A 25,325-nucleotide genomic window follows, 5' to 3' on the forward strand; every position below is an offset into this window, starting at 1 on the left:
CTTCTGATTCATGAAAAGAAAGCAACAATTACAGCAGATGTGGCTCTGTATTCCCTTCAGGGTCTGAGGAGAGCGGTATAACAGTCCCTACAGACACAGGAGACATTTACTATGCAGTGGAGGGGTTTCTTATCATCTGTATCTAATCAACTATGAGCTAAATCCATCAGCAACAGATATTTCTTTCCTTTCCTGATAGTTTGTTACAATGTATCAGTGCAGGAGTCAAGGCTGTTTAGCTCAGAGCAGAGTATCTAGTAGTTTTTCCCAAACAGGGCAACTCCAGCGGTTTCAAAACTACAACCCTTAGCAGTGGTATTTGGTCAAGAGCAACTACGAGATACAGAAACAAGAGCAACTACAAGCTAAAGAAACAAGGGCAACTACGAGATACAGAAACAAGGGCAACTACAAGCTAAAGAAACTAGAGCAACTACAAACTAAAGAAACAAGGGCAACTACGAGATACAGAAACAAGAGCAACTACAAGCTAAAGAAACAAGAGCAACTACGAGATACAGAAACAAGAGCAACTACAAGCTAAAGAAACAAGAGCAACTACGAGATACAGAAACAAGAGCAACTACAAGCTAAAGAAACAAGGGCAACTACGAGCTACAGAAACAAGAGCAACTACAAGCTAAAGAAACAAGAGCAACTACGAGATACAGAAACAAGAGCAACTACAAGATAAAGAAACAAGGGAAACTACGAGATACAGAAACAAGAGCAACTACAAGATACAGCAACAAGAGAAACTACAAGCTAAAGAAACAAGAGCAACTATGAGATACAGAAACAAGAGCAACTACAAGCTAAAGAAACAAGAGCAACTACGAGATACAGAAACAAGAGCAACTACAAGCTAAAGAAACAAGAGCAACTACGAGATACAGAAACAAGAGCAACTACAAGCTAAAGAAACAAGGGCAACTACGAGCTACAGAAACAAGAGCAACTACAAGCTAAAGAAACAAGAGCAACTACGAGATACAGAAACAAGAGCAACTACAAGATAAAGAAACAAGAGCAACTACAAGCTACAGCAACAAGAGCAACTACAAGCTACAGCAAAAAGAGCAACTACAAGCTACAGCAACAAGAGCAACTACAAGCTAAAGAAACAAGGGCAACTATGAGATACAGAAACAAGAGCAACTACAAGCTAAAGAAACAAGGGAAACTACGAGATACAGAAACAAGAGCAACTACAAGATACAGCAACAAGAGAAACTACAAGCTAAAGAAACAAGAGCAACTATGAGATACAGAAACAAGAGCAACTACAAGCTACAGCAACAAGAGCAACTACAAGCTACAGCAACAAGAGCAACTACAAGCTAAAGAAACAAGGGCAACTACGAGATACAGAAACAAGGGCAACTACAAGCTAAAGAAACAAGAGCAACTACAAACTAAAGAAACAAGGGCAACTACGAGATACAGAAACAAGAGCAACTACAAGCTAAAGAAACAAGAGCAACTACGAGATACAGAAACAAGAGCAACTACAAGCTACAGCAACAAGAGCAACTACAAGCTACAGCAACAAGAGCAACTACAAGCTAAAGAAACAAGGGCAACTACGAGATACAGAAACAAGAGCAACTACAAGCTAAAGAAACAAGGGAAACTACGAGATACAGAAACAAGAGCAACTACAAGCTAAAGAAACAAGCGCAACTACGAGATACAGAAACAAGAGCAACTACAAGATACAGCAACAAGAGCAACTACAAGCTAAAGAAACAAGAGCAACTATGAGATACAGAAACAAGAGCAACTACAAGATACAGCAACAAGAGCAACTACAAGCTACAGCAACAAGAGCAACTACAAGCCAAAGAAACAAGGGCAACTACGAGATACAGAAACAAGAGCAACTAAAAACTAAAGAAACAAGGGCAACTGCGGGATACAGAAACAAGAGCAACTACGAGATACAGAAACAAGAGCAACTACAAGATACAGAAACAAGAGCAACTACAAGATACAACAACAAGAGCAACTACAATATACAACAACAAGAGCAACTACAAGATACAACAACAAGAGCAACAAGCTAAAGAAACAAGAGCAACTATGAGATACAGAAACAAGAGCAACTACGAGATACAGCAACAAGAGCAACTACGAGATACAGCAACAAGAGCAACTAATATACAAAATCAAGAGTAACTACGAGATACAGAAACAAGAGCAACTATAAAATACAGCAACAAAAGCAACAGATTCAAAAACAAGAGCAACTATGAAATACAAAAACAAGAGCAACTAGGAGATACAGAAACAAGAGAAAGACTGTGATAAAATAGTATTTATTTATTTTTTAACGCCTTTAAAGCCAGAATTCTAACAGATTTCAGGAAAAGTCACGGCATGCAGCGGCACAATTCCAATGTGCCACGAATTTCCATGTAAATTATATTTTCAGTTAAATGTTAATGAGTCACATGATCGCCGTTGCAAACGACAAATTGCTTTACAGCGTTAATTAAGTTCTTTGGTGTTTAATAAAAATGCATTAATTGGAATTGGAATCAGATTGAAACAACAACAGGGAAAAAAAATCTGCCGCTTCCCACGAATAAAAAAAGCTTTTATAAAAGGAAACAAAAATCGTCTGATACCGAGCAGCAAGGTCACAATGTTCTGCGATTAAACACAACAGATCTGATTGACAGTCGGTGCTTCCCCCTAGGTGTCACTGAGAGAAGTGCAGAGGAATATTAAGACTCTGCTCATCATTACGGTAACTCACAAGATGGCGGATAGGAGGAGCGGGAATGGTAACCACTGCAGGTATGGAGGGGAGGGGGGGGGATTAGGAAGGACACAAGTCTATAGCAAAGAGGAACCAAAAAACGAGGGCGGTCAGGAGCTGAAGTGGATGATAAAACAGCTCTTTATACAGCAGCAGCAAAACTCTCTCCTATTAATGAGCAGAAATGTATCAGTACAATGTATCCAGACCGTTCTATAGCCTAAATACATTGTAACGAACCTTAGTTATGAGAAATATAATGTCTGTGCCCGTCCTCTGTATGGAGACGAGAACGTTCCTGACACTGTGCAGAGATCCTGCTGTCCAAGGTGCTGAACAATTCCTGTAATTTTCCTAAAGTTTCTTGGATAAGTCTCTGTTCTAACCCCGGCCATAATACTGCATGTCCTCTTCAGCAGGCGACACACAGTATATAACAGCAGATCGCTCCTCTACTGGATCCATAACCAGGAGCATTGACACCCCGCACTGTGCACAGAACCTACAATCCATAGTAATATCTACTCCACGTCCTTCAGAACCGGTGACATTTTCACTTTTCTGCTTATTCAGACTGATCAATGCGAACAAGACCGATTGGTGACATTACTTATAGCCCTATAGCCCATTGCCTCCCAGTACTCAGATACCCATAGGACTTACAGTAGAGCCACAATGTATAATTTATACAGTGAAACCTCTTAAAGTAGACTACCCAAAATTGCAAATACATGTTTTCTATGGGGGTGGTCTTCTCAAAGGAAATAGCCACTATGCAATAGGCTGAAATTTGGTCTGGATAAAGAGGTGGTCTTCTCAAAGAGGGGGTCCTAAGAGTAGGTTTTAACGTAGTAAGGCATCAGACAATAAATGACTTAAAACAAATGATGATGGGAACAGATAATGATGGTGGTCAGGAATTGAAGCAGATAGATGTTAAAGAAATAAACAAAACATATACTCACCATCCCTAAATCTTACCCTAAATGTATCCCTAACACCAGGCACCATTGACCTGCACTGTCCCTGCAATATTCCTAATAAAAGCCCTGACCTGCAAACCTACTCTAACGCAAAAAAAAAAAGGAGGACTCTTGGACCCAGACAGAAAGGCTGAATTGAACTAAGGGGCACATGCAACAAGATGAAGTTGAGGAAACAAGAGCAACCAAGAGATACAAAAACAAGAGCAACTACAAGATACAAAAACAAGAGCAACTACAAGATACAGAAACAAAAGAAACTGCAAGATACAAAAAGAGCAACTAAGAGAAACAGCAACAAGAGCAACAACGAGATAGAGATACAGAAACAAGAGCAACTAAGAAATACACAAACAAAAACAACTGAGATACAGAAACAAGAGCAACTAAGAGATCTAGAAACAAAAGCAACTAAGATACAAAAATAAGAACAACTAAGAGATACAGGAAAAAGAAAAGGTACAAGATACAGCAACAAGAGCAATTAAGAGACAAAAACAAGAGCACCTAAGAAGTACAGAAAAAATAGAACCTACGAGATACAGGAACAAGAGAAAATATGAGATACAGCAACAAGCACAACTACGAGATACAGAAACAAGATCACCTAAGATACAAAAACTAGAGCAAATATGAGTTACAGAAACAAGAGCAAATAAGAGATCCCGAAACAAGAGCAACTATAAGACACAGAAACAAGAGCAACTAAGAGATACAGAAACAAGAACAACTATAAGACACAGAAACAAGAGCAACTAAGAGATACAGAAACAAGAGCAACTATAAGACACAGAAACAAGAGCAACTAAGAAATACAGAAACAAGAACAACTAAGAAATACAGAAACAAGAACAACTATAAGACACAGAAACAAGAGCAACTAAGAGATACAGAAACAAGAACAACTATAAGACACAGAAACAAGAGCAACTAAGAGATACAGAAACAAGAGCAACTATAAGACACAGAAACAAGAGCAACTAAGAAATACAGAAACAAGAACAACTAAGAAATACAGAAACAAGAACAACTATAAGACACAGAAACAAGAGCACCTAAGAGATCCAGAAGCAAGAACTATAAGTCACAGAAACAAGAGCAACTAAGAGATACAGAAACAAGAACAACTATAAGACACAGAAACAAGAGCAACTATAAGACACAGAAACAAGAGCAACTATAAGACACAGAAACAAGAGCAACTATAAGACACAGAATCAAGAGCAACTATAAGACACAGAATCAAGAGCAACTAAGAAATACAGAAACAAGAACAACTATAAGACACAGAAACAAGAGCACCTAAGAGATCCAGAAGCAAGAACAACTATAAGACACAGAAACAAGAGCAACTATAAGACACAGAAACAAGAACAACTATAAGACACAGAAACAAGAGCAACTAAGAGATCCAGAAGCAAGAACAACTATAAGACACAGAAGCAAGAGCAACTATAAGACACAGAAACAAGAACAACTATAAGACACAGAATCAAGAGCAACTATAAGACACAGAATCAAGAGCAACTAAGAGAAAACAAGAGCAATGAAAAGATCCAGAGACAAGATTAAAGGAGTACTCCGCTGCACACATCTTATCCCCTATTCAAAGGATAGGGGATAAGATGTTAGGTCGCGGGGGTCCCGCCGCTGGGGACCCCCGCGATCTCCGGGCCAGCATTCCTGCCATTCGGGGCACGGAGTGAACTCAACTGGCGATGCAGGCCACCACGCCCCCTCCATTCAAGTCTATGGGAGGAGGCATGATGGCTCTGTACTAGCCGTCATGCACCCTCCCTAAACATGAATGGAGGGGGCGTGGCATGATGTCACAAATGCGGAAGCTGCAAGCTTCCGTGTTCCGGACACCTCAGCTGCCGGCCCGGAGATCCATTGAACCCCTTTAACTACGACATCCAGAAAAAAGAGAAAGACTGAGATACAGAAACAATGAGATATAAAAACAAGAAAAAAAATAAATAAACTAAGAATAACTAGACTACAACAAGGCATTAAAGGGGTACTCCTGTGGAAAACTTTTTTTTTTTTTTTTTTAAATCAATTGGTGTCAGAAAGTTAAACAGATTTGTAAATGACTTCTATTAAAAAATCTTAACCCTTCCAGTACTTATTAGCTGCTGAATACTACAGAGGAAATTATTTTCTTTTTGGAACACAGAGCTCTCTGCTGACATCATGAGCACAGTGCTCTCTGCTGACATCTCTGTCCCTTTTAGGAACTGTCCAGAGCAGCTTATGTTTGCTATGGGGATTTTCTCCTACTCTGGACCGTTCTTAAAATGGACAGAGGTGTCAGCAGAGAGCACTGTGGTCATGATGTCAGCAGAGAGCTCTGTGTTCCAAAAAGAAAACCATTTCCACTGTAGTATTCAGCAGCTCATAGGTACTGGAAGGATTAAGATTTTTTTTAGAGAAGTAATTTACAAATCTGTTTAACTTTCTGGCACCAGTTGATTTAAAAAAAAAAAAAAAAAAAAAATAATAGAGTTTTCCACGGGAGTACCCCTTTAAATAACACACACGGAGGTTAGAGGATAGCAAGCTGATCCAGAGAAAAGATCATAGTATATCAGAAAACTGTAGAGGTTCTAGGTAAATGTTGTGATATTAAAGGGGTACTCCGGTGAAAAACTTTTTTTTTTTAAATCAACTGGTGCCAGAAAGTTAAACAGATTTGTAAATTACTTCTATTAAAAAATCTTAATCCTTCATGTACTTATTAGCTGCTGAATACTACAGAGGAAATTCTTTTCCGTTTGAAACACAGAGCTTTCTGCTGAATTACGAGCACAGTGCTCTTTGCTGACATCTCTGTCCATTTTTAGGAACTGTCCAGGGTAAAAGGAAATCCCCATAGCAAACATATGCTGCTCTGGACAGTTCATAAAATGGACAGAGATGTCAGGAGAGAGCACTGTGCTCGTGATGTCAGCAGAGAGCTCTGTGTTTTGAAAAAGAAAATAATTTCCGCTGTAGTATTCAGCAGCTAATAAGTACAGGAAGGATTAAGATTTTTTAATAGAAGTAATTTACAAATCTGTTTAACCTTCTGGCACCAGTTGATTAAAAAAATAAAAATAATTCACCGGAGTACCCCTTTAAGGGACAAAACAACCGGGAACACTGATAACAGAGCCGCTGAGGTGCGCTGAGCGGCGCAGTGGTCTCCAAACTATGGCACTACAGCTGTTGCAAAACTACATCTCCCAGCATGCCCGGACAGCCGTTGGCTGTCCGGGCATGCTGGGAGTTGTAGTTTTGCAACAGCTGTAGGGCCACAGTTTGAAGATCATTGATCCATAATGACCACTAAGGGGCCCGTACTCCAAGCCTAACCCTCTTCGTCTAGTCCTGCTCACACAGAGGGTTTGTTACAATGTATCTGTGCTGTCAATGCCCTGAAACCAAGAAGAAGGTGGGTACATTTGTAAGTGACACTTCTGCTGCGATTTCTTTGTCCTTTCATCTATAAACTATTCCGGCAGCCAACTAGGACACTGAATTATTTATGGCCGCATACCGTGTCCACGAGCCGCGCTCTACTCCAGATGGAAGGCAGCGATACAAGATGGAGACGTCCCCGCCGCCAGCACCTCGGGGTCCCCGCCGTTCAGGGCCCTGACTGCGGAGTGGAGTCATCTGTAGTCAGTGCAGAGCCGGCTCGGCGCTAATCACTACACCAGATGCAACTTCTAATTCCGTGATTGATTTCTTGTCAGGATTTTCTCACAAAGTCATCTAGAAGGAAGTTAAATGGAATGGAAGGTATCGGTAGGAGCGAGGCGCGGGCGACCATCGCGGCCGAGCAGTCATGGCTGCAGCCATCATCACATCTTAATTGCGGCATCAAAATGTTGGCCTGAAAAATCATTGAGTTATTGCATTGTCAACAGATTAAAGCGATAAACATATTGGAGCGAAGCCTGAGGCGAAGGACGGCGCGGCTAAAGACTCCCCCGCCAATTCTAATACAGCGTCCTTCGCCTCGACACGTTATTACATCTATTTCCAAATGGCAGCTATGGACGAGCACATCGATCGGTGGAATGGCCACTGCAGCACAGAGGATTTCAGGAATAGAGTGTGCTGACCAGGCTAAGAGATACATAGTGGAGGGGGAAGCACAGCAGCGCAGAGGGAAGCACAGCAGCGCAGAGGGAAGCACAGCAGCACAGAGGGAAGCACAGCAGCACAGAGGGAAGCACAGCAGCACAGAGGGAAGCACAGCAGCGCAGAGGGAAGCACAGCAGCGCAGAGGGAAGCACAGCAGCACAGAGGGAAGCACAGCAGCACAGAGGGAAGTACAGCAGCGCAGAGGGAAGCACAGCAGCGCAGAGGGAAGCACGGCGTAACAGACTAATTGTTACATAACAGACCAGACAGGTTTCAGGAATAGAGAGTGCTGACCAGGCTAAGAGATATATAGTGGAGAGGGAAGCACAGCAGCACAGAGGGAAGCACAGCAGCGCAGAGGGAAGCACAGCAGCGCAGAGGGAAGCACAGCAGCGCAGAGGGAAGCACAGCAGCGCAGAGGGAAGCACAGCAGCGCAGAGGGAAGCACAGCAGCGCAGAGGGAAGCACAGCAGCGCAGAGGGAAGCACGGCAGCGCAGAGGGAAGCACGGCAGCGCAGAGGGAAGCACGGCAGCGCAGAGGGAAGCACGGTAGCGCAGAGGGAAGCACGGCAGCACAGAGGGAAGCACGGCAGCATAAAGGGAAGAACAGCAGCATAGAGGGAAGAACAGCAGCATAGAGGGAAGCACAGCAGCACAGAGGGAAGCACAGCAGCACAGAGGGAAGCACGGCGTAACAGACTAATTGTTACATAACACACCAGACAGGTTTCAGGAATAGAGAGTGCTGACCAGGCTAAGAGATATATAGTGGAGTGGGAAGCACAGCAGTGCAGAGGGAAGGAGGAGGAGGTTTGTTACAGTGTGTCACCCCAGTAGTAAGGAGATTACATGAGGAGGGAGTTTGTTACAGTGTGTACCCCCAGTAGTATGGAGATTACATGAGGAGGTTTGTTACAGTGTGTCTCCGGAGTAGTAAGGAGATTACATGAGGAGGAGGTTTGTTACAGTGTGTCACCCCAGTAGTAAAGAGATTACATGAGGAGGGGGTTTGTTACAGTGTGTCACCTCAGTAGTAAGGAGATTACATGAGGAGGGGGTTTGTTACAGTGTGTCACCCCAGTAGTAAGGAGATTACATGAGGAGGGGGTTTGTTACAGTGTGTCACCTCAGTAGTAAGGAGATTACATGAGGAGGGGGTTTGTTACAGTGTGTCACCCCAGTAGTAAGGAGATTACATGAGGAGGTTTGTTACAGTGTGTCACCCCAAATTAGCTTTTGCCTAGGTTGGCAAAAATCCTTCCCCAGCCCTGAGCAGGCCACACAGCAGCGCAGAGGATTTCAGGAGAGGAGTGTGCTGATCACGTGGGAGGTTACAGACTGAGTGTTACATAAGAGCAGAGCCCCCAGCAGCACAGAGGATTTCAGGAGAGGAGGGCGCTGCTCTTGTGGGCAGGAGAGTTACATGTGATAGTCGCCTTTTATTAGTGCATTTGTCTCGGAGAATACTCTGTTTTGCGACAATCAATCTTCTTGAAGGTCGGACCGGGAGATAACATCAGGTGTCCGGCCACAGAGATCACCAGAACGGGGAGGAATACATGCGGTTATAGAGATCACCAGAACGGGGAGGAATAACATGAGGTTATAGAGATCACCAGAACGGGGAGGAATAACATGAGGTTATAGAGATCACCAGAACGGGGAGGAATAACATGCGGTTATAGAGATCACCAGAACAGGGAGGAAATACCTGCGGCTATAGAGATCACCAGAACGGGGAGGAATACATGCGGTTATAGAGATCACCAGAACGGGGAGGAATAACATGCGGTTATAGAGATCACCAGAACAGGGAGGAATAACATGCGGTTATAGAGATCACCAGAACAGGGAGGAAATACATGCGGCTATAGAGATCACCAGAACGGGGAGGAATAACATGCGGTTATAGAGATCACCAGAACAGGGAGGAATAACATGCGGTTATAGAGATCACCAGAACAGGGAGGAAATACATGCGGCTATAGAGATCACCAGAACGGGGAGGAATACATGCGGTTATAGAGATCACCAGAACGGGGAGGAATAACATGCGGTTATAGAGATCACCAGAACAGGGAGGAATAACATGCGGTTATAGAGATCACCAGAACAGGGAGGAAATACATGCGGTTATAGAGATCACCAGAACGGGGAGGAATAACATGCGGTTATAGAGATCACCAGAACGGGGAGGAATACATGCGGTTATAGAGATCAACAGAACGGGGAGGAATAGATGCAGTTATAGAGATCACCAGAAAGAGGAGGAAATACATGCGGTTATTGAGATCACCAGAACGGGGAGGAATACATGCAGTTATAGAGATCACCAGAACAGGGAGGAATACATGCGGTTATAGAGATCACCAGAATGGGGAGGAATACATGCGGTTATAGAGATCACCAGAACAGGGAGGAATACATGCAGTTATAGAGATCACCAGAACAGGGAGGAATACATGCGGTTATAGAGATCACCAGAATGGGGAGGAATACATGCGGTTATCAGCAGTGATGGTCTCTCAGGTATTGTACCGCAGGGACCATGTGGGCACACCAGCCTCACCGGGGATATCTCTACAAAGCCTGGAAGGAGTTAACATAGAAAGTGTGATTAGCGCCTGCTGGATGCGGTACCCTCTGGTATCCGGGCGCCTCTGCCATGTCAGCCGCTGCCTCTCACCCATCCCCTCCAGCTATCAGATCCTCCATGTGTCAGCTCCGCAGCCTCCCTATAGCGTGCCAAGCGCCATCAAGACGGAGGTGTAAAAATAATCCCAGCATCTGCTCCTCTCCCCGGCCCGGGTGCAGATGATCTGACGTGTTGGCAGCTCTACCTGTGTGGGAGGAAGGACGGATGCCCATAACCTTCAAATCCTTGGGAGGCATCTCCTTCATGGTGTCCTACATAGTCATAGAGTGTCCAATCTGTACCCACTGCAGAGGGTGGCACAATCCAATACTGATCTCCTACATCATAGTCCTAGAGTGTCCGATCTGTACCCACTGCAGAAGGTGGCACAACCCAATACTGATCTCCTAGATCATAGTCCTAGAGTGTCCGATCTGTACCCACTGCAGAGGGTGGCACAACCCCCAATACTGATCTCCTACATCATAGTCCTAGAGTGTCCGATCTGTACCCACTGCAGAAGGTGGCACAACCCAATACTGATCTCCTAGATCATAGTCCTAGAGTGTCCGATCTGTACCCACTGCAGAGGGTGGCACAACCCAATACTGATCTCCTACATCATAGTCCTAGAGTGTCCGATCTGTACCCACTGCAGAAGGTGGCACAACCCAATACTGATCTCCTAGATCATAGTCCTAGAGTGTCCGATCTGTACCCACTGCAGAGGGTGGCACAACCCAATACTGATCTCCTAGATCATAGTCCTATAGTGTCCAATCTGTACCCACTGCAGAGGGTGGCACAACCCAATACTGATCTCCTAGATCATAGTCCTATAGTGTCCAATCTGTATCCACTGCAGAGGGTGGCACAACCCAATACTGATCTCCTAGATCATAGTCCTATAGTGTCCAATCTGTACCCACTGCAGAGGGTGGCACAACCCAATACTGATCTCCTACATCACAGTCCTAGAGTGTCCGATCTGTACCCAGTGCAGAGGGTGGCACAACCAAATACTGATCTCCTAGATCATAGTCCTAGAGTTTCCGATCTGTACCCAATGCAGAGGGTGGCACAACGCAATACTGATCTCCTAGATCATAGTCCTTATGTGTCTGATCTGTACCCACTGCAGAGGGTGGCATAACCCAATGGTGATCTCCTAGATTATAGTCCTTATGTGTCTGATCTGTACCCACTGCAGAGGGTGGCACAACCCAATCCTGATCTGTACCCAATGCAGAGGGTGGCACAACACAATACTGATCTCCTAGATCATAGTCCTAGAGTGTCCGATCTGTACCCACTGCAGAAGGTGGCACAACCCAATACTGATCTCCTAGATCATAGTCCTTATGTGTCTGATCTGTACCCACTGCAGAGGGTGGCATAACCCAATGCTGATCTCCTAGATTATAGTCCTTATGTGTCTGATCTGTACCCACTGCAGAGGGTGGCACAACCCAATCCTGATCTCCCAGATTATAGTCCTTATGTGTCTGATCTGTACCCACTGCAGAAGGTGGCACAACCCAATCCTGATCTCCTCGATCATAATCCTTATGTGCCTGATCTGTACCCACTGCAGAGGGTGCCATTCACTAAAGTTGATGTTTACATCTCACTTCCTCCCCCACTTCACAAAATACCTTAGCAAAGTTTACAGAGCATACCCACAAAACTCTCCCACAGAAGTCAGTAAGTAATGATCCCAGGTCACACAAGATACCCAAAACACTCTCCCATAAAAGTCAACAGGTGACAGTATCAGCCCACCTTCTTTTCACCCTTGCTGTGACCTTTCCCATAGAAATCAACAGGTGATGGCCCATGTACCTCCTTTCCCCTCCCTGTACAATGACCTCCGCACAGGTCACAGAGCATGACCGTATGACTTTTACATTGAAGTCAACATGTGATGGACACAGTTCCCCTACTATTCTCTTTTTACAATGACCTCTCCACAGTCTACAGAGCATGCCCACAACACTATCCCATAGAACCTAACAGTGACCTCTACAAAGGTCAGACAGCACGCCAATTACACTCTCCCACAGAAGTCAACAAGTGATGGTCATAGATCTCTTTCATTACCTTGCAGTGACCTCTACGCGGGTCATAAAGCATGCCCATTATATTCTCCCATTAAAGTCAATTGCTGATTGTCACGGACCATCTTCTTCAACTCCTCTCTGCACAGGTCACAGGGCATGCCCACAAAACTCATATAAAAGTCCATGAGTCAGCTCCAGACTACAAGTTCTCATGGTCCTTCTTTCCGCAGTTGTAAAACATATTAGATCAGCGGTCTCAAACTGTGGCCCTCCAGATGTTGCAAAACTTCAACTCCCAGCATGCCCGGACAGCCGTTGGATGTCCGGGCATGCTGGGAGTTGAAGTTTTGCAACGTCTAGAGGGCCACAGTTTGAGACCACAGCTGTAGATGCTTTTGGCAGCTCAGCCAAGATGGCCGCCCTCGTAATGAAATAAAAAATGTACAAATCAGAAAATAAAGGTAGATAAGGAGGAAATTATATGTATCAATATCTGGTTTTAATTAGTGAAAAGAAATTAGGTGATACATTCTCTTTAACCAAAGTCATCCATAGAGCCGGGGGGCAATAAAGCTGCAACTTTGAGACGTCTCCGGAGTGATAATCGTACGGCGGTGATATTACCTCGGTTTTAATTAGCGAGGAGCGGCGCACACACTCTCCATACGGAACATACAAGCCTTTGGCTACAATTGATTGTCTGGGACGCGCCCTGTGCACAGCTATTTATTCTGAGCACATTATGATGGGGGCGGAGGGCACCATGATAGATACTCACACATGACATTGAGGAATACGTTGTCGGAAGCGAGCACCACCTTCTCCCGCGTGGCCCGGTCATATATCCCAACGTGACACTCGTACGGCCCGTTGTCGGAGATTCGCACCTCGGGGAGCCTGCAAAAGACAAGAACGAGAGCGGTTAATGATGTCAGCCGAGCGGAACGCTCTTACGTACAGGACATAGAACGGTCACAGTCAGAACCCAATAAACATAAAGGATCCCGCTTTATTGGAATTACACCGGCCACTATAATGGAGAGAGCTCCACGGAGACTTTATGAGCTGTGAAAATGGCTGTTTTATCGCCTGGTGTCCTCGTACGCTCAGAAAAGTTTCTTTGAAGAGTAGTAATAGATAAAGGGGGGGAGGGGGCACAGTAACCAGGAAAATATCGGATTATTGTAAAGGCTGGATAATCCGGCTGCGCTCCTGCCCACGCCGGCACTTCCAGGCCTGGAATAATGAATACGCCAATTAAAGGTAACCCTGACAAGACGCAGCGCAGCATCGGGTAAACATATAATTACTTATGTGACGTGCGATGTACTGACAGCGCAAGAAGTATTCCACTTCTAGCCCCTCAACATGTTATTTTCTCTAGCACCACGAATGCCGCCATCTGTGAGGGTGTAATTGGCGGTTCTGGAGCAGTCTGGCATCTGGGCCGCCCGGCCACATTATATTAAGGAGCAAGTAAAATCAACAAGACATTAACCTGTGTAAGGGAGGAAAACAGGCGATAAATTCATATAGCAAGGGAAATACTCAGTATAACACACTACAGGGTGATGAGGGAGGAGGGAATGACAGCTCTGAAGACTTAAAGGGTAACTCTCATTAAAATTTATTTTTGCTCTTGCACTCCTTACGGTAAATAAAAAATATTTCTAATATACTTTGGTTAAAAGAAATGTAGTTTTCTATATTTTATTTGTGCTTAAAAAAGCTCAAGAGCACATTTTCCCCATATTATAAACAGACTTAGGACCGAAGTCCAAACACAGAAAGTGCAGCCTGGAGTGCTGAGGGGGGGTGTCCAGCCTCATCCAATCATAGCTCCTCTCACACTTAACTGCCATATGCTGTTGGCTGGACACCCCCCCCCCCCTCCCCTCAGCACTCCAGGCTGCACTTCCTGGGTTTGGGCTTTGGTCCAAAGTCTGTGTATGAGATGGGGGAAAATGTGCTCTTGAGCTTTTTTAAGCACAAATAAAATATAGGAAAATTCATTTTTTTTAACCAAAGTATATTAGAAATATTTTTCATTTACCATAAGGAGTGCAATAGCAAAAATTAGTTTTAATGAGAGTGCCCATTTAATGGAGCCGCAGGTCCAGACACATCACTGCAAACAAAATGACTGAAATCAATGAAGAAGCAAAAGTCTAAAAAAGAGGGAAGGAGAAAGAGGGAAGGAAAAAGGAAGGGGGGGGGGAGATGAAGAAAGGAGGAACAAGGAAGTTAGGAGGGAAAAGTAAGGAGATGAAGAAAGGAATAAAGAAATAAAAGAGGGGAGGAGAAAAGGAAGGAGGAGGGAAAGGAGAAGAAGGAAGGAAGGAGGAAAAGAAGAGTGAAAGGAAGGGGAGAAGAAAGATGATTAGGAAGGAAGAGTATGGGGGAGAGTAGAAAGGGTAGAAAGAAAGAAAGAGAAAAGGTGAGGGAAAGGGGGAGGAAGAGAGGGAAAGAAGTAAGAAAGAAGGGTAAGTAAGGAAGGAAGGAGAAGAATAAAGGAAGGAAGGAGGGAGGGAGGAAAGAAGAAGAAAGGAAGGAACCAGAAAAAGGAAGGAAAGAAAAGTAGGAAGAAATGAAAAAGGGAGAAGAGGGAAGGAAAGAAAGAAGGAGAAAAAGGGGAGGGAAGGAAGAAGGAAAAGGAAGTGGGGAAAAAGAAAGGAGGAAAGAAGGGGAAAGGGGGAGTATAGGGGATAAAGAAATGAAGAGAAAAAAGTGAGAGGGAAAAAAGCAGGGGGGGGGGGGGGGGGGAGTGAAAACCTTCAGGTAACCTGAAGAGACTGAAGGTCATAGGTCTGGAGGCTCTACTGGTGGTCACTGAGTGCGCCCCCTTTCTTCAGATAAGTAAGTGCACTCTACCCTAAATACATTTTGGAGATTTGCTCGGGGTCCGGCTGTAGATTTTACGAGCCTGAAATATATTCTCCTGTTATACAGTATATTATTCACAATGTGACGTTAATAATTCAGCTCGCCCTTTATGCCTGACTTACACAGGGATCCATATTCTATCAGAAAATCCACCTGGGATCCCACCACATATCCAGCAATCCCTGACACACAGTAACAGACACCAGCTGTGCATTAATGATACAAAGTAACGACAGGAACCGCAGTCTATCCTGATACACTGTGACAAACACTAGAAGGGCACCGTGACACAAATAGATCTCAATGTATCTAAGCAGATCTGACAACTCATGTAGAGGCCATATTGGTCACCCCAGTTCTCCCTTGCTGGATACTTTGTCGCAGCTTCGCCCTCCTTATACACGGTCTGTCGCTACGTTGTTACTGTTCCAGATTATTCCGAGATGAAGTTGTGATCTTTTCGCTTCCCTCCATCACGACCCCTCTGTATAGTGGATTAAGAGCACAGGCCGCACATTCACTCCAGGAATAGAGGCGCATCGATCAGGGGCGGCCGCGCAGTCGGCGGTCAGGACTCAGATAAGCGCGGCTCAGGACGGAGCTACTTTCAGCAGCAATATGGTAAAATCAATAAACTATCAACAACCTCACAGGACAAGCAGATTGCCGCCTAATGCAGTTTAGTTGCTGGAGTTTACCAACACTGACAGATCCTCAGAAGGGTAAGTAATTGTGTTACCGAGCCGCGGCAGACATGCCGATCAGAGACGGCGAGATAATGTAAGTATTAAATCCCGCAGCAGCCCTCCCCTCCCCCAACAGACACTGACTACATACTAAATAAGGTCTGGGGCGGCCACACAGCTGTAGAGTGTCAGCTCCATGGCCCAGTCTGCACAACATCTACAGCCATTTGTTATGGAAAACTAAATCCGTTCAAAACTGGTTGGGGGTCAGGTTACTCTAGGGCTGTGGAGATTGCCCAGGAGTTTAAAACACCCTGCTGTTGACTGTAGTGGTAAAGTATGATTTAACTGTCTGGCAGGCAAGTGGAGTGAAAAGTTAGTGCAGGGGCCGGGAGAGGGAATGGACAGGGGGAAAGGAGATTTATAACAGGCTGAGAGAAGAGTGAGGGGGGGAGAGAAAAGCCATAAGGGCAGGGAGAGGGTACAGCAGCACTGCTTTAGTGAGGAGTGCAGGGGGGTCGAGCATCCTAACTGTTTCAAGAGACTGGGAAAGCTGTGTGGCATGCAGTATGCATGCCACCCAGCTTTCCCTTTTATTTGAAGAGCTCTAATATTGCTGACAGACAGAAATTCTATTCAGGAGACTGGAAAAGCTGTGTGGCAGGCAGAACACAAGTAGAAAGACCAGGCAATGCCGGGAACTAAGCGTGTATATAATATAATATATGAAAATATGGTCTGGATGAAGGTATCTGGTCTTCTGGAGAGGTCTCCCTGTATATTGCACTGGACCTTCCTTTTGAAGTGGTCCCCTTTTGTAAAGACACTGCAGCTGCATCCCCCTCCTCCCCTTCCTCTATTGGTTGTTATATGAAGATATATGAAGATATAATACATTGTTTCCTTTATTCACATGCACTAGTGATACATGCGCAGAGCAGGCGCCATCCTGGAGAGATCACGGCTGTGGGATCAGCTATTCCCCTGTGTCTGCTTGGTACATTACTGCATCACTATGTGAAGGTCAGACCTCGGCCGGGGTCTCAGGGGGTCTCCTTGGGGTCTCGTTCCCTCTTGTAGATGAAGGTAAAGGATGATGTTCGTGGCACAGACTGTTCTCAGGCAGGTTTGGCCTTTCCCATCTCGTCTGCCAGCTTCTCCATTGAAGCAGAATCACACAGCCTGACAATGGGTGACACGGAGAAGCGCAGGCAATCGGGGGGGGGGGGGGGGGGGAGAGGGTTTTATTTATTTTTTGTAACAAAAAGCAAATCCAATAGAAGTCATACTCCTTTTGGCTCCGTGCACCTGACTGAAGGGCCAGCACCTGCTTCCAAGGCCCAACAAGCTGCCAAATGTAAGCAGCTCATCGACTCCCCGCTGCCCACGATCTGCCAGCCTATATGTGATGCAATGTGCTGACCCCCCCATCCGACCACCAGCGCCAGGACGCACAACAGAATGGAGCTAGAAATGTATCACCGCTCTTCACACTTTATTTTGGGTTTCATTTGCACTATTTTTTACGGTACGGCTATCTTTACTTCAGTATATTTATTATGCACTAGAGCAGTGGTATTCAAATTCTGGCCCTCTAGAAGTTGCAAAACTACAATTCCAAGCATGCCCGGACAGCCGTTGGCTGTCCGGGCATGCTGGGAGTTGTACTTTTGCAACAGCTGGAGGGCCACAGTTTGAAAACCGCTGCACTAGAGTACCTGGCGTTGCCCAGTCTTCCTATCTAAACCTTGTGGGAGTATAAAAGCAACGCTCTTCAGGAGATTGGGAAAGCTGGATGACACACAATGTGTGTCACCCAGCTTTCCCAGTCTCCTGAAGCCCCAGCAGTGACAGCCTGCCATCCTTCCTGTCCTCCCCACTGTAGCAGTGCTGTAATGTCTTCTCTCCCCCTCACTCCTCTCAGACCTTCTCTCCCCCCTCACTCCTCTCAGCCCACAATAGACCTTCTCTCCCCCCTCACTCCTCACTCCTCTCAGCCCACAATAGACCTTCTCTCCCCCCTCACTCCTCTCAGCCCACAATAGACCTTCTCTCCCCCCTCACTCCTCTCAGCCCACAATAGACCTTCTCTCCCCCCTCACTCTTCTCTCAGCACATAAACCTGCTCTCCCCCCTCACTCCTCTCATCCCACAATAGACCTTCTCTCCCCCCTCACTCTTCTCTCAGCACATAATAAACCTGCTCTCCCCCCTCACTCCTCTAAGCCCACAATAGACCTTCTCTCCCCCCCTCACTCCTCTCAGCCCACAATAGACCTTCTCTTCCCCCTCACTCCTCCAAGCCCACAATAGGCCTTCTCTCCCGCCTCACTCTTCTCAGCCCACAATAGACCTTCTCTTCCCCCTCACTCCTCTAAGCCCACAATAGACCTTCTCTCCCCCCTCACTCCTCTCAGCCCACAATAGGCCTTCTCTTCCACCTCACTCCTCCAAGCCCACAATAGGCCTTCTCTCCCGCCTCACTCTTCTCTCAGCACATAATAAGTCTTCTCTCCCTGTCCTGCCCCCACTCCCTGCCCCCTGCAATAACTTTTCTTTGCACCTGCCTGCTGGACAGTTAAATCATACTTTACCATGCCGTTTGTTCTGATAGCAGGATATCTAAAATTTTCCAGAAATCTCGGCAGCCCAAGATGTACCAGAAGTGCAATAGACTTGCATGTGATTGCTGGTACATCTCCTGATTGCCTTACTCTCAGGCTGCGGAGATTGCCCAGGAATTTTTTAAGGGGTACACCACTGGCAAAAAAAAAAAAAATCAATCAACTGGTGCCAGAAAGTTAAACAGATTTGTAAATTACTTCTTTAAAAAAAATCTTAATCCTTCCAGTACTGATCAGCTGCTGTTATGATCCACAGGAAGTTCTTTTCTTTTTGAATTTCCTTTCTGTCTGACCACAGTGCTCTCTGCTGACACCTCTGTCCATTTTAGGAACTGTCCAGAGTAGGAGCAAATCCCCATAGAAAACGTATCCGGCCCTGGACAGTTCCTAAAATGGACAGAGGAGTCAGCAGAGAGCACTGTGGTCAGACAGAATGGAAATTCAAAAAGAAAAGAACTTCCTGTGGATCATAACAGCAGCTGATAAGTACTGGAAGGTTTAGGATTTTTTTTATAAGTCATTTACAAATCTGTTTAACATTTTGGCACCAGTTTTGTTTAAAAAAATGTTTTTTTCCAGTAGAGTACCCCTTTAACATTCTGTGAACAGACCAACGCTATGGTTAAGTATGATTTAACTGTCGGGCTCCGCAGATTTACGCTCTGAAATTAGCAGAAGTATAAAAAGGAGAGAAAAACGAAATGCATATGATAAATTCCCCTGCACAAAATGGCGGACATCTTAATGCACATTGTGCCGCTATTCAGGCGCATTTAATGTTGCCCATTGTACCCAGCAGAATCTTTTTCCGTTACATAAGTGGGGGAGTCGCTGCCGATTAATCAGCTTCGTACAGTGAAAATAGGCGGAATATTTACCGGAGGATAAGCGAAAATAAAGGCAGCGTGTGACACGAAAATTGATACTTATCCCAAACATGTGTCAGACGTCTCCGGTCCTGACAGCTCCTATTGATGGCGCGTATGTCCGTAGACGCGCTGAACGGCTGCATTTAAGGAAAACACAGCAGAAAAAAATAAAATAAAAAATCTATTTCTCCAGCGCGGCGCGAGGACGATCAGGGAACACAATGGAGTCACAGCTCATTACACTTTACGTGGGCTTCATTATACCAGCCGTGTATTTATATGTAATATTACCCACAAACAAGACCGCGGGAGGAGACGCTGTGAGCGCGGTGTATGACAGCGGCAGAATTTGTGCACGGATTGGCTAATTGCAAATAATATTTTACCTGTTTCATAAAAAAAAAAAACACAATGTCAGCCAAGATATCTCACCATGACCTAGATTAACAGCCAATCAACAAGAGCCAGGTCATATGACCCCGCCCCCGAGTAAGAAGATCTTAGGAGGGACAATGATTGGGCGCCACAGAAACCAATGGAGGCACTGCTGTCCGTAGGAACATAATATTGCTGTATATACTCTCAGCCTCCATTGTATGACATCACTGCGCCATAACCTGCACGTAACATCCGACTACACACAGCAGAAGGCGTGACAGTGTAGTCTGCAGGTCTATAGATAAATACCTATATATAGTAGCCTGTGCCGCCTCACACACCGCGTGTATCAAGGTGTTTCCATGGTTGGCTGCTTCATCGCGGTCAGGAGAAGAGAAGACGCCAAGAACCTAATGAGCGAGTGGATTATTAATAGAATGACGCTTTGGCAGCTGCTGGAATATTCTAAGGAGCCTCATGGAAGGTTCACAAACCATATGGCGGATATATACATCCAGAGACGCTTCTTATAGATCTGTAAAAACAACAGCGAAGAAAGCGAAGGCCGCCGCTACATATACAGAACACGATGGAGATCAATAACAACAATACGTGTGGATGACATGTCATTATATTATATCAGTGATGTCATACAGGGGGCAGGGCTGTGATCACATGTCATTATATTATATCAGTGATGTCATACAGGAGGCGGGGCTGTGATCACATGTCATTATATTACTATTATATTATATCAGTGATGTCATACAGGGGGCGGGGCTGTGATCACGTCATTATATTACAATTATATCAGTGATGTCATACAGGGGGCGGGGCTGTGATCACATGTCATTATATTACTATTCTATTATATCAGGGATGTCATACAGGGGGCAGGGCTGTGATCACATGTCATTATATTATATCAGTGATGTCATACAGGAGGCGGGGCTGTGATCACATGTCATTATATTACTATTATATTATATCAGTGATGTCATACAGGGGGCGGGGCTGTGATCACGTCATTATATTACAATTATATCAGTGATGTCATACAGGGGGCGGGGCTGTGATCACATGTCATTATATTACTATTCTATTATATCAGGGATGTCATACAGGGGGCGGGGCTGTTATCACATGTCATTATATTACTATTATATTATATCAGTGATGTCATACAGGGGGCGGGGCTGTGATCACATGTCATTATATTACTATTATATTATATCAGTGATGTCATACAGGGGGCGGGGCTGTGATCACATGTCATTATATTACTATTATATTATATCAGTGATGTCTCATACAGGGGGCGGGGCTGTGATCACATGTCATTATATACTATTATATTATATCAGTGATGTCTCATACAGGGGGCGGGGCTGTGATTACTGTGTCATTATATTACTATTATATTATATCAGTGATGTCATACAGTGGGCGGGGCTGTGATCCCGTTATTATATTACTATTATATTAGTGATGTCATACAGGGGGCGGGGCTGTAATCCCATGTCATATTACTGTTATATCAGTGATGTCATACAGGTGGCGGGGCTGTGATCACGTCATTATATTACTATATTATATTATATCAGTGATGTCATACAGGGGGCGGGGCTGTAATCCCATGTCATATTACTGTTATATCAGTGATGTCATACAGGGGACGGGGCTGTGATCACGTCATTATATTACTATTATATTATATCAGTGATGTCATACAGGGGGCGGGGCTGTGATCACATGTCATTATATTACTATTATATTATATCAGTGATGTCATACAGGGGACGGGGCTGTGATCACGTCATTATATTACTATTATATTATATCAGTGATGTCATACAGGGGGCGGGGCTGTGATCACATGTCATTATATTACTTTTATATCAGTGATGTCATACAGGGGGCGGGGCTGTGATCACATGTCATTATATTACTTTTATATCAGTGATGTCATACAGGGGGCGGGCTGTGATCACATGCAATTATATTACTATTATATCAGTGATGTCATACAGGGGGCGGGGCTGTGATCACATGTCATTATATTACTGTTATATCAGTGATGTCATACAGGGGGCGGGCTGTGATCATGTCATTATATGACTATTATATTATATCAGTGATGTCATACAGGCGGCTGGGCTGTGATCACATGTCATTATATTACTATTATATCAGTGATGTCATACAGGGGGCGGGCTGTGATCACTTGTCATTATATTAATATTATATTATATCAGTGATGTCATGCAGGGGGCGGGGCTGTGATCACATGATTATATTACTATTATATTATATCAGTGATGTCATACAGGGGGCGGGACTATTATCACATGTCATTATATTACTATTATATTATATCAGTGATGTCATAAAGGGGGCGGGGCTGATCTCATGTCATTATGTTACTATTATATTATATCAGTGATGTCACACAGGGGGCGGGCTGTGATCACATGTCATTATATTACTATTATATCAGTGATGTCATACAGGGGGCGGGGCTGTGATCACATGTCATTGTGTTATATCAGTGATGTCATACAGGGGGTGGGGCTGTGATCACATGTCATATTACTATTATATCAGTTATGTCATGCAGGGGGCGGGGCTGTGACGACCCTCAGATTATTCAGCAGTAATAGATAAATAATATAGGGTGTTATATTATCTATAAATTCCTCTCTTGGCCCCTAAGGTCATAGAGGGGCTTATATCATTGTGTGTTTTGAAGTGATTTATCTTTGCTTTGATTTTGCATTTGTCATAATATTGCATGCGGGTTAATACATTTGGTGCATGGGGCAAAAAATTATAAATCACTTCAGAACACCACTTTGTGTGACTCCTCCTCTTTTACCCCGTTGTGTAAAAAATGTGCAACTTTTTAAAAATGCTCCAGTTTGTAAGCCAGGTCAGGGCTGGGGTAGATTTGCGACACATTGAAGGCGTTGCCAAAAAAAAAAAAACTTTTTAAAGAAAAGTTGCAATTTATAAATTAACATCATTGAAAAGTAAAAAAACAAAAGAGTGCGCCAAAATGATTTCAGTCAGAAAATGTTGGACAACAGAGAAATGTCTGCACCATAAAAGCCTCTAATCCTGATGATAAATTCCTCCATTATTCCGACCACAGGGACCACGGGGCTAAGACCACAGATAAAACGTTTTCTTCTTCACGAATGTTCCGAGCTCAGGGACCGGACACAACGTTCTATTTTCCTGATTCATAATTATAATTTCACGACCAGAGATCAAAGATTATTCAATCTGAACAAAAACTAATTACGAGTCTATAAATCTCATCTGGAGACGTCTAAGGAAATATGAGGCCGCAGAGGAGGGGAGGAAACTAATGTTATAGGAAGTGATACAGGCCTCCAGAGCTGCACTCACTATTCTGCTGTTACATCATGCCTTATCCTCCAGAGCTGCACTCACTATTCTGCTGTTACATCATGCCTTATTCTCCAGAGCTGCACTAACTATTCTGCTGCTACATCATGCCTTATCCTCCAGAGCTGAACTCACTATTCTGCTGTTACATCATGCCTTATCCTCCAGAGCTGCACTCACTATTCTGCTGTTACATCATGCCTTATCCTCCAGAGCTGCACTCACTATTCTGCTGTTACATCATGCCTTATCCTCCAGAGCTGCACTTACTATTCTGCTGTTACATCATGCCTTATCCTCCAGTCACCTCCAGAGCTGCACTCACTATTCTGCTGTAAGATCATGTATTCTCCTCCAGAGCTGCACTCACTATTCTGCTGTTACATAATCGCTTATCCTCTAATCACCTCCAGAGCTGTGCTCATTATTTTGCTTTCACATCATGTCTTATCCTTCAGTCCCCTCCAGATGTGCACTCACTATTCTGCTGTAAGATCATGTATTATCCTCCAGAGCTGCACTCACTATTCTGCTGTTACATCATGTCTTATCCTCCATTCACCTCAAGAGCTGCACTCACTGTTCTGCTGTTACATCATGTCTTACACACCAGTTACCTCCAGGGTTGGTCACCACCTTGCAACAGCTGTAGGCACACTGGTAGGGAATCGCTCTCTAAGCCAAACAGGTCAGGATCATTTCTGATACATCTCAGCTGCACTGATACACAGAGATTGGGAATTATTTGGGTCAGCTGTGGGCCTGGTCAGGACAGATCGTCAGCCTTTGGGAATCAGTGTCCACCTTCACTGACAGGAAGCGGAGATAGTGAAATGAAATTCAGAACCTCACGATGCTGCGGCGCTCTCCATTATACGAGGATTAGGCATTATGTGCAGAAGACTGGGCTGAGCGCTGCATTATACTACATGAGAATCACACGGATCACCCCGGGGCCGGGATCTCAGGAAGTAATGGTGCAGCAGAAAATGTTCTCCCTCTGGGTTTAGGGAAAATTCTGAGAACGAAGATTAAATCACAGCTTGAATGGCGGAGGGCGAATCTGGAAGAGTTATAATGTAAATGGAGGGAAACCACGGGGCCAGATAATCGTATTAATTCCCTTCATAAGATGAGATATCACAGAGGATTCCTCCGGGGGCCCCATGATTATCAGGGCCACGATGATCTGCTCTGTACACACTGGGGACACCGAGCCCCCCGCCAACCATATGTAAGAATCATCTCCTCAGCAGGTCACATGACATCTGGATAAAGAAATAAATGGAGCAGGGACACAAATAAGACTCTAAGGGTAGGGTCACTCGTAATGGATCCGCAGAGTATTTCACGATATGGATCCGCCGATACCGACCTTAGAGTGACCCCTCTACCTGTGTCCATGTTTAGCACACAGAGATCTGCACGACTGTAGTAAACTGCTCGCACATGCAGCGGATTGCTGCTACGAGTGGACACACGAGCAAAGGCAGAGGGCTCACTCTAGGGTTGGTCATCGGCGAATCCGCAGCGTAAATTATGCTGCAGATCCGTTATGTGTGACGCTACCCTAAGCCAGTGTTTCCCAACCACTGTGCCCCCAGCTGTTTAGGAAACACTGATCTAAGATCTTCAATTAAAGTTCCAATCCCTAGGTGGTGGCTTACATCACAAAGTACTCAGTCCCCCTGATGAAACAAATGCTGGGGAAACACGTTGGAGAAGGTCTGTGTAATTTGGGAATTATGCAGAAGATTTGTCAAAACTTGTACAGAGGAAGTGAAGCAGCTGTACTCACTATTCTGCAGGAGACATCACGTTGTACATTACATTATATTACTTATCCTGTGCTGATCCTGAGTTATATCCTGTATTATACCCCAGAGCTGTACTCACTA

At 44.6% G+C, this 25,325-nt stretch overlaps 1 protein-coding gene across 8 annotated transcripts in view; it reads right to left on the reverse strand.

Annotated features, from left to right (window-relative positions):
• The window catches only part of IGSF21 (immunoglobin superfamily member 21), a 443,107-nt gene that overhangs the window by 187,779 nt on the left and 230,003 nt on the right, over nt 1–25,325 (reverse strand). For all 8 annotated transcript variants that reach the window (XM_056544295.1, XM_056544294.1, XM_056544297.1 and 5 more), the window contains one exon: nt 13,355–13,473. In XM_056544295.1, coding sequence (XP_056400270.1) covers nt 13,355–13,473 — 119 coding nt within the window. The remainder of the gene's footprint in view (nt 1–13,354; nt 13,474–25,325) is intronic.

Source organism: Hyla sarda, chromosome 10 (assembly GCF_029499605.1).
Source record: "Hyla sarda isolate aHylSar1 chromosome 10, aHylSar1.hap1, whole genome shotgun sequence".
NCBI classification, from domain to species: domain Eukaryota; kingdom Metazoa; phylum Chordata; class Amphibia; order Anura; family Hylidae; genus Hyla; species Hyla sarda.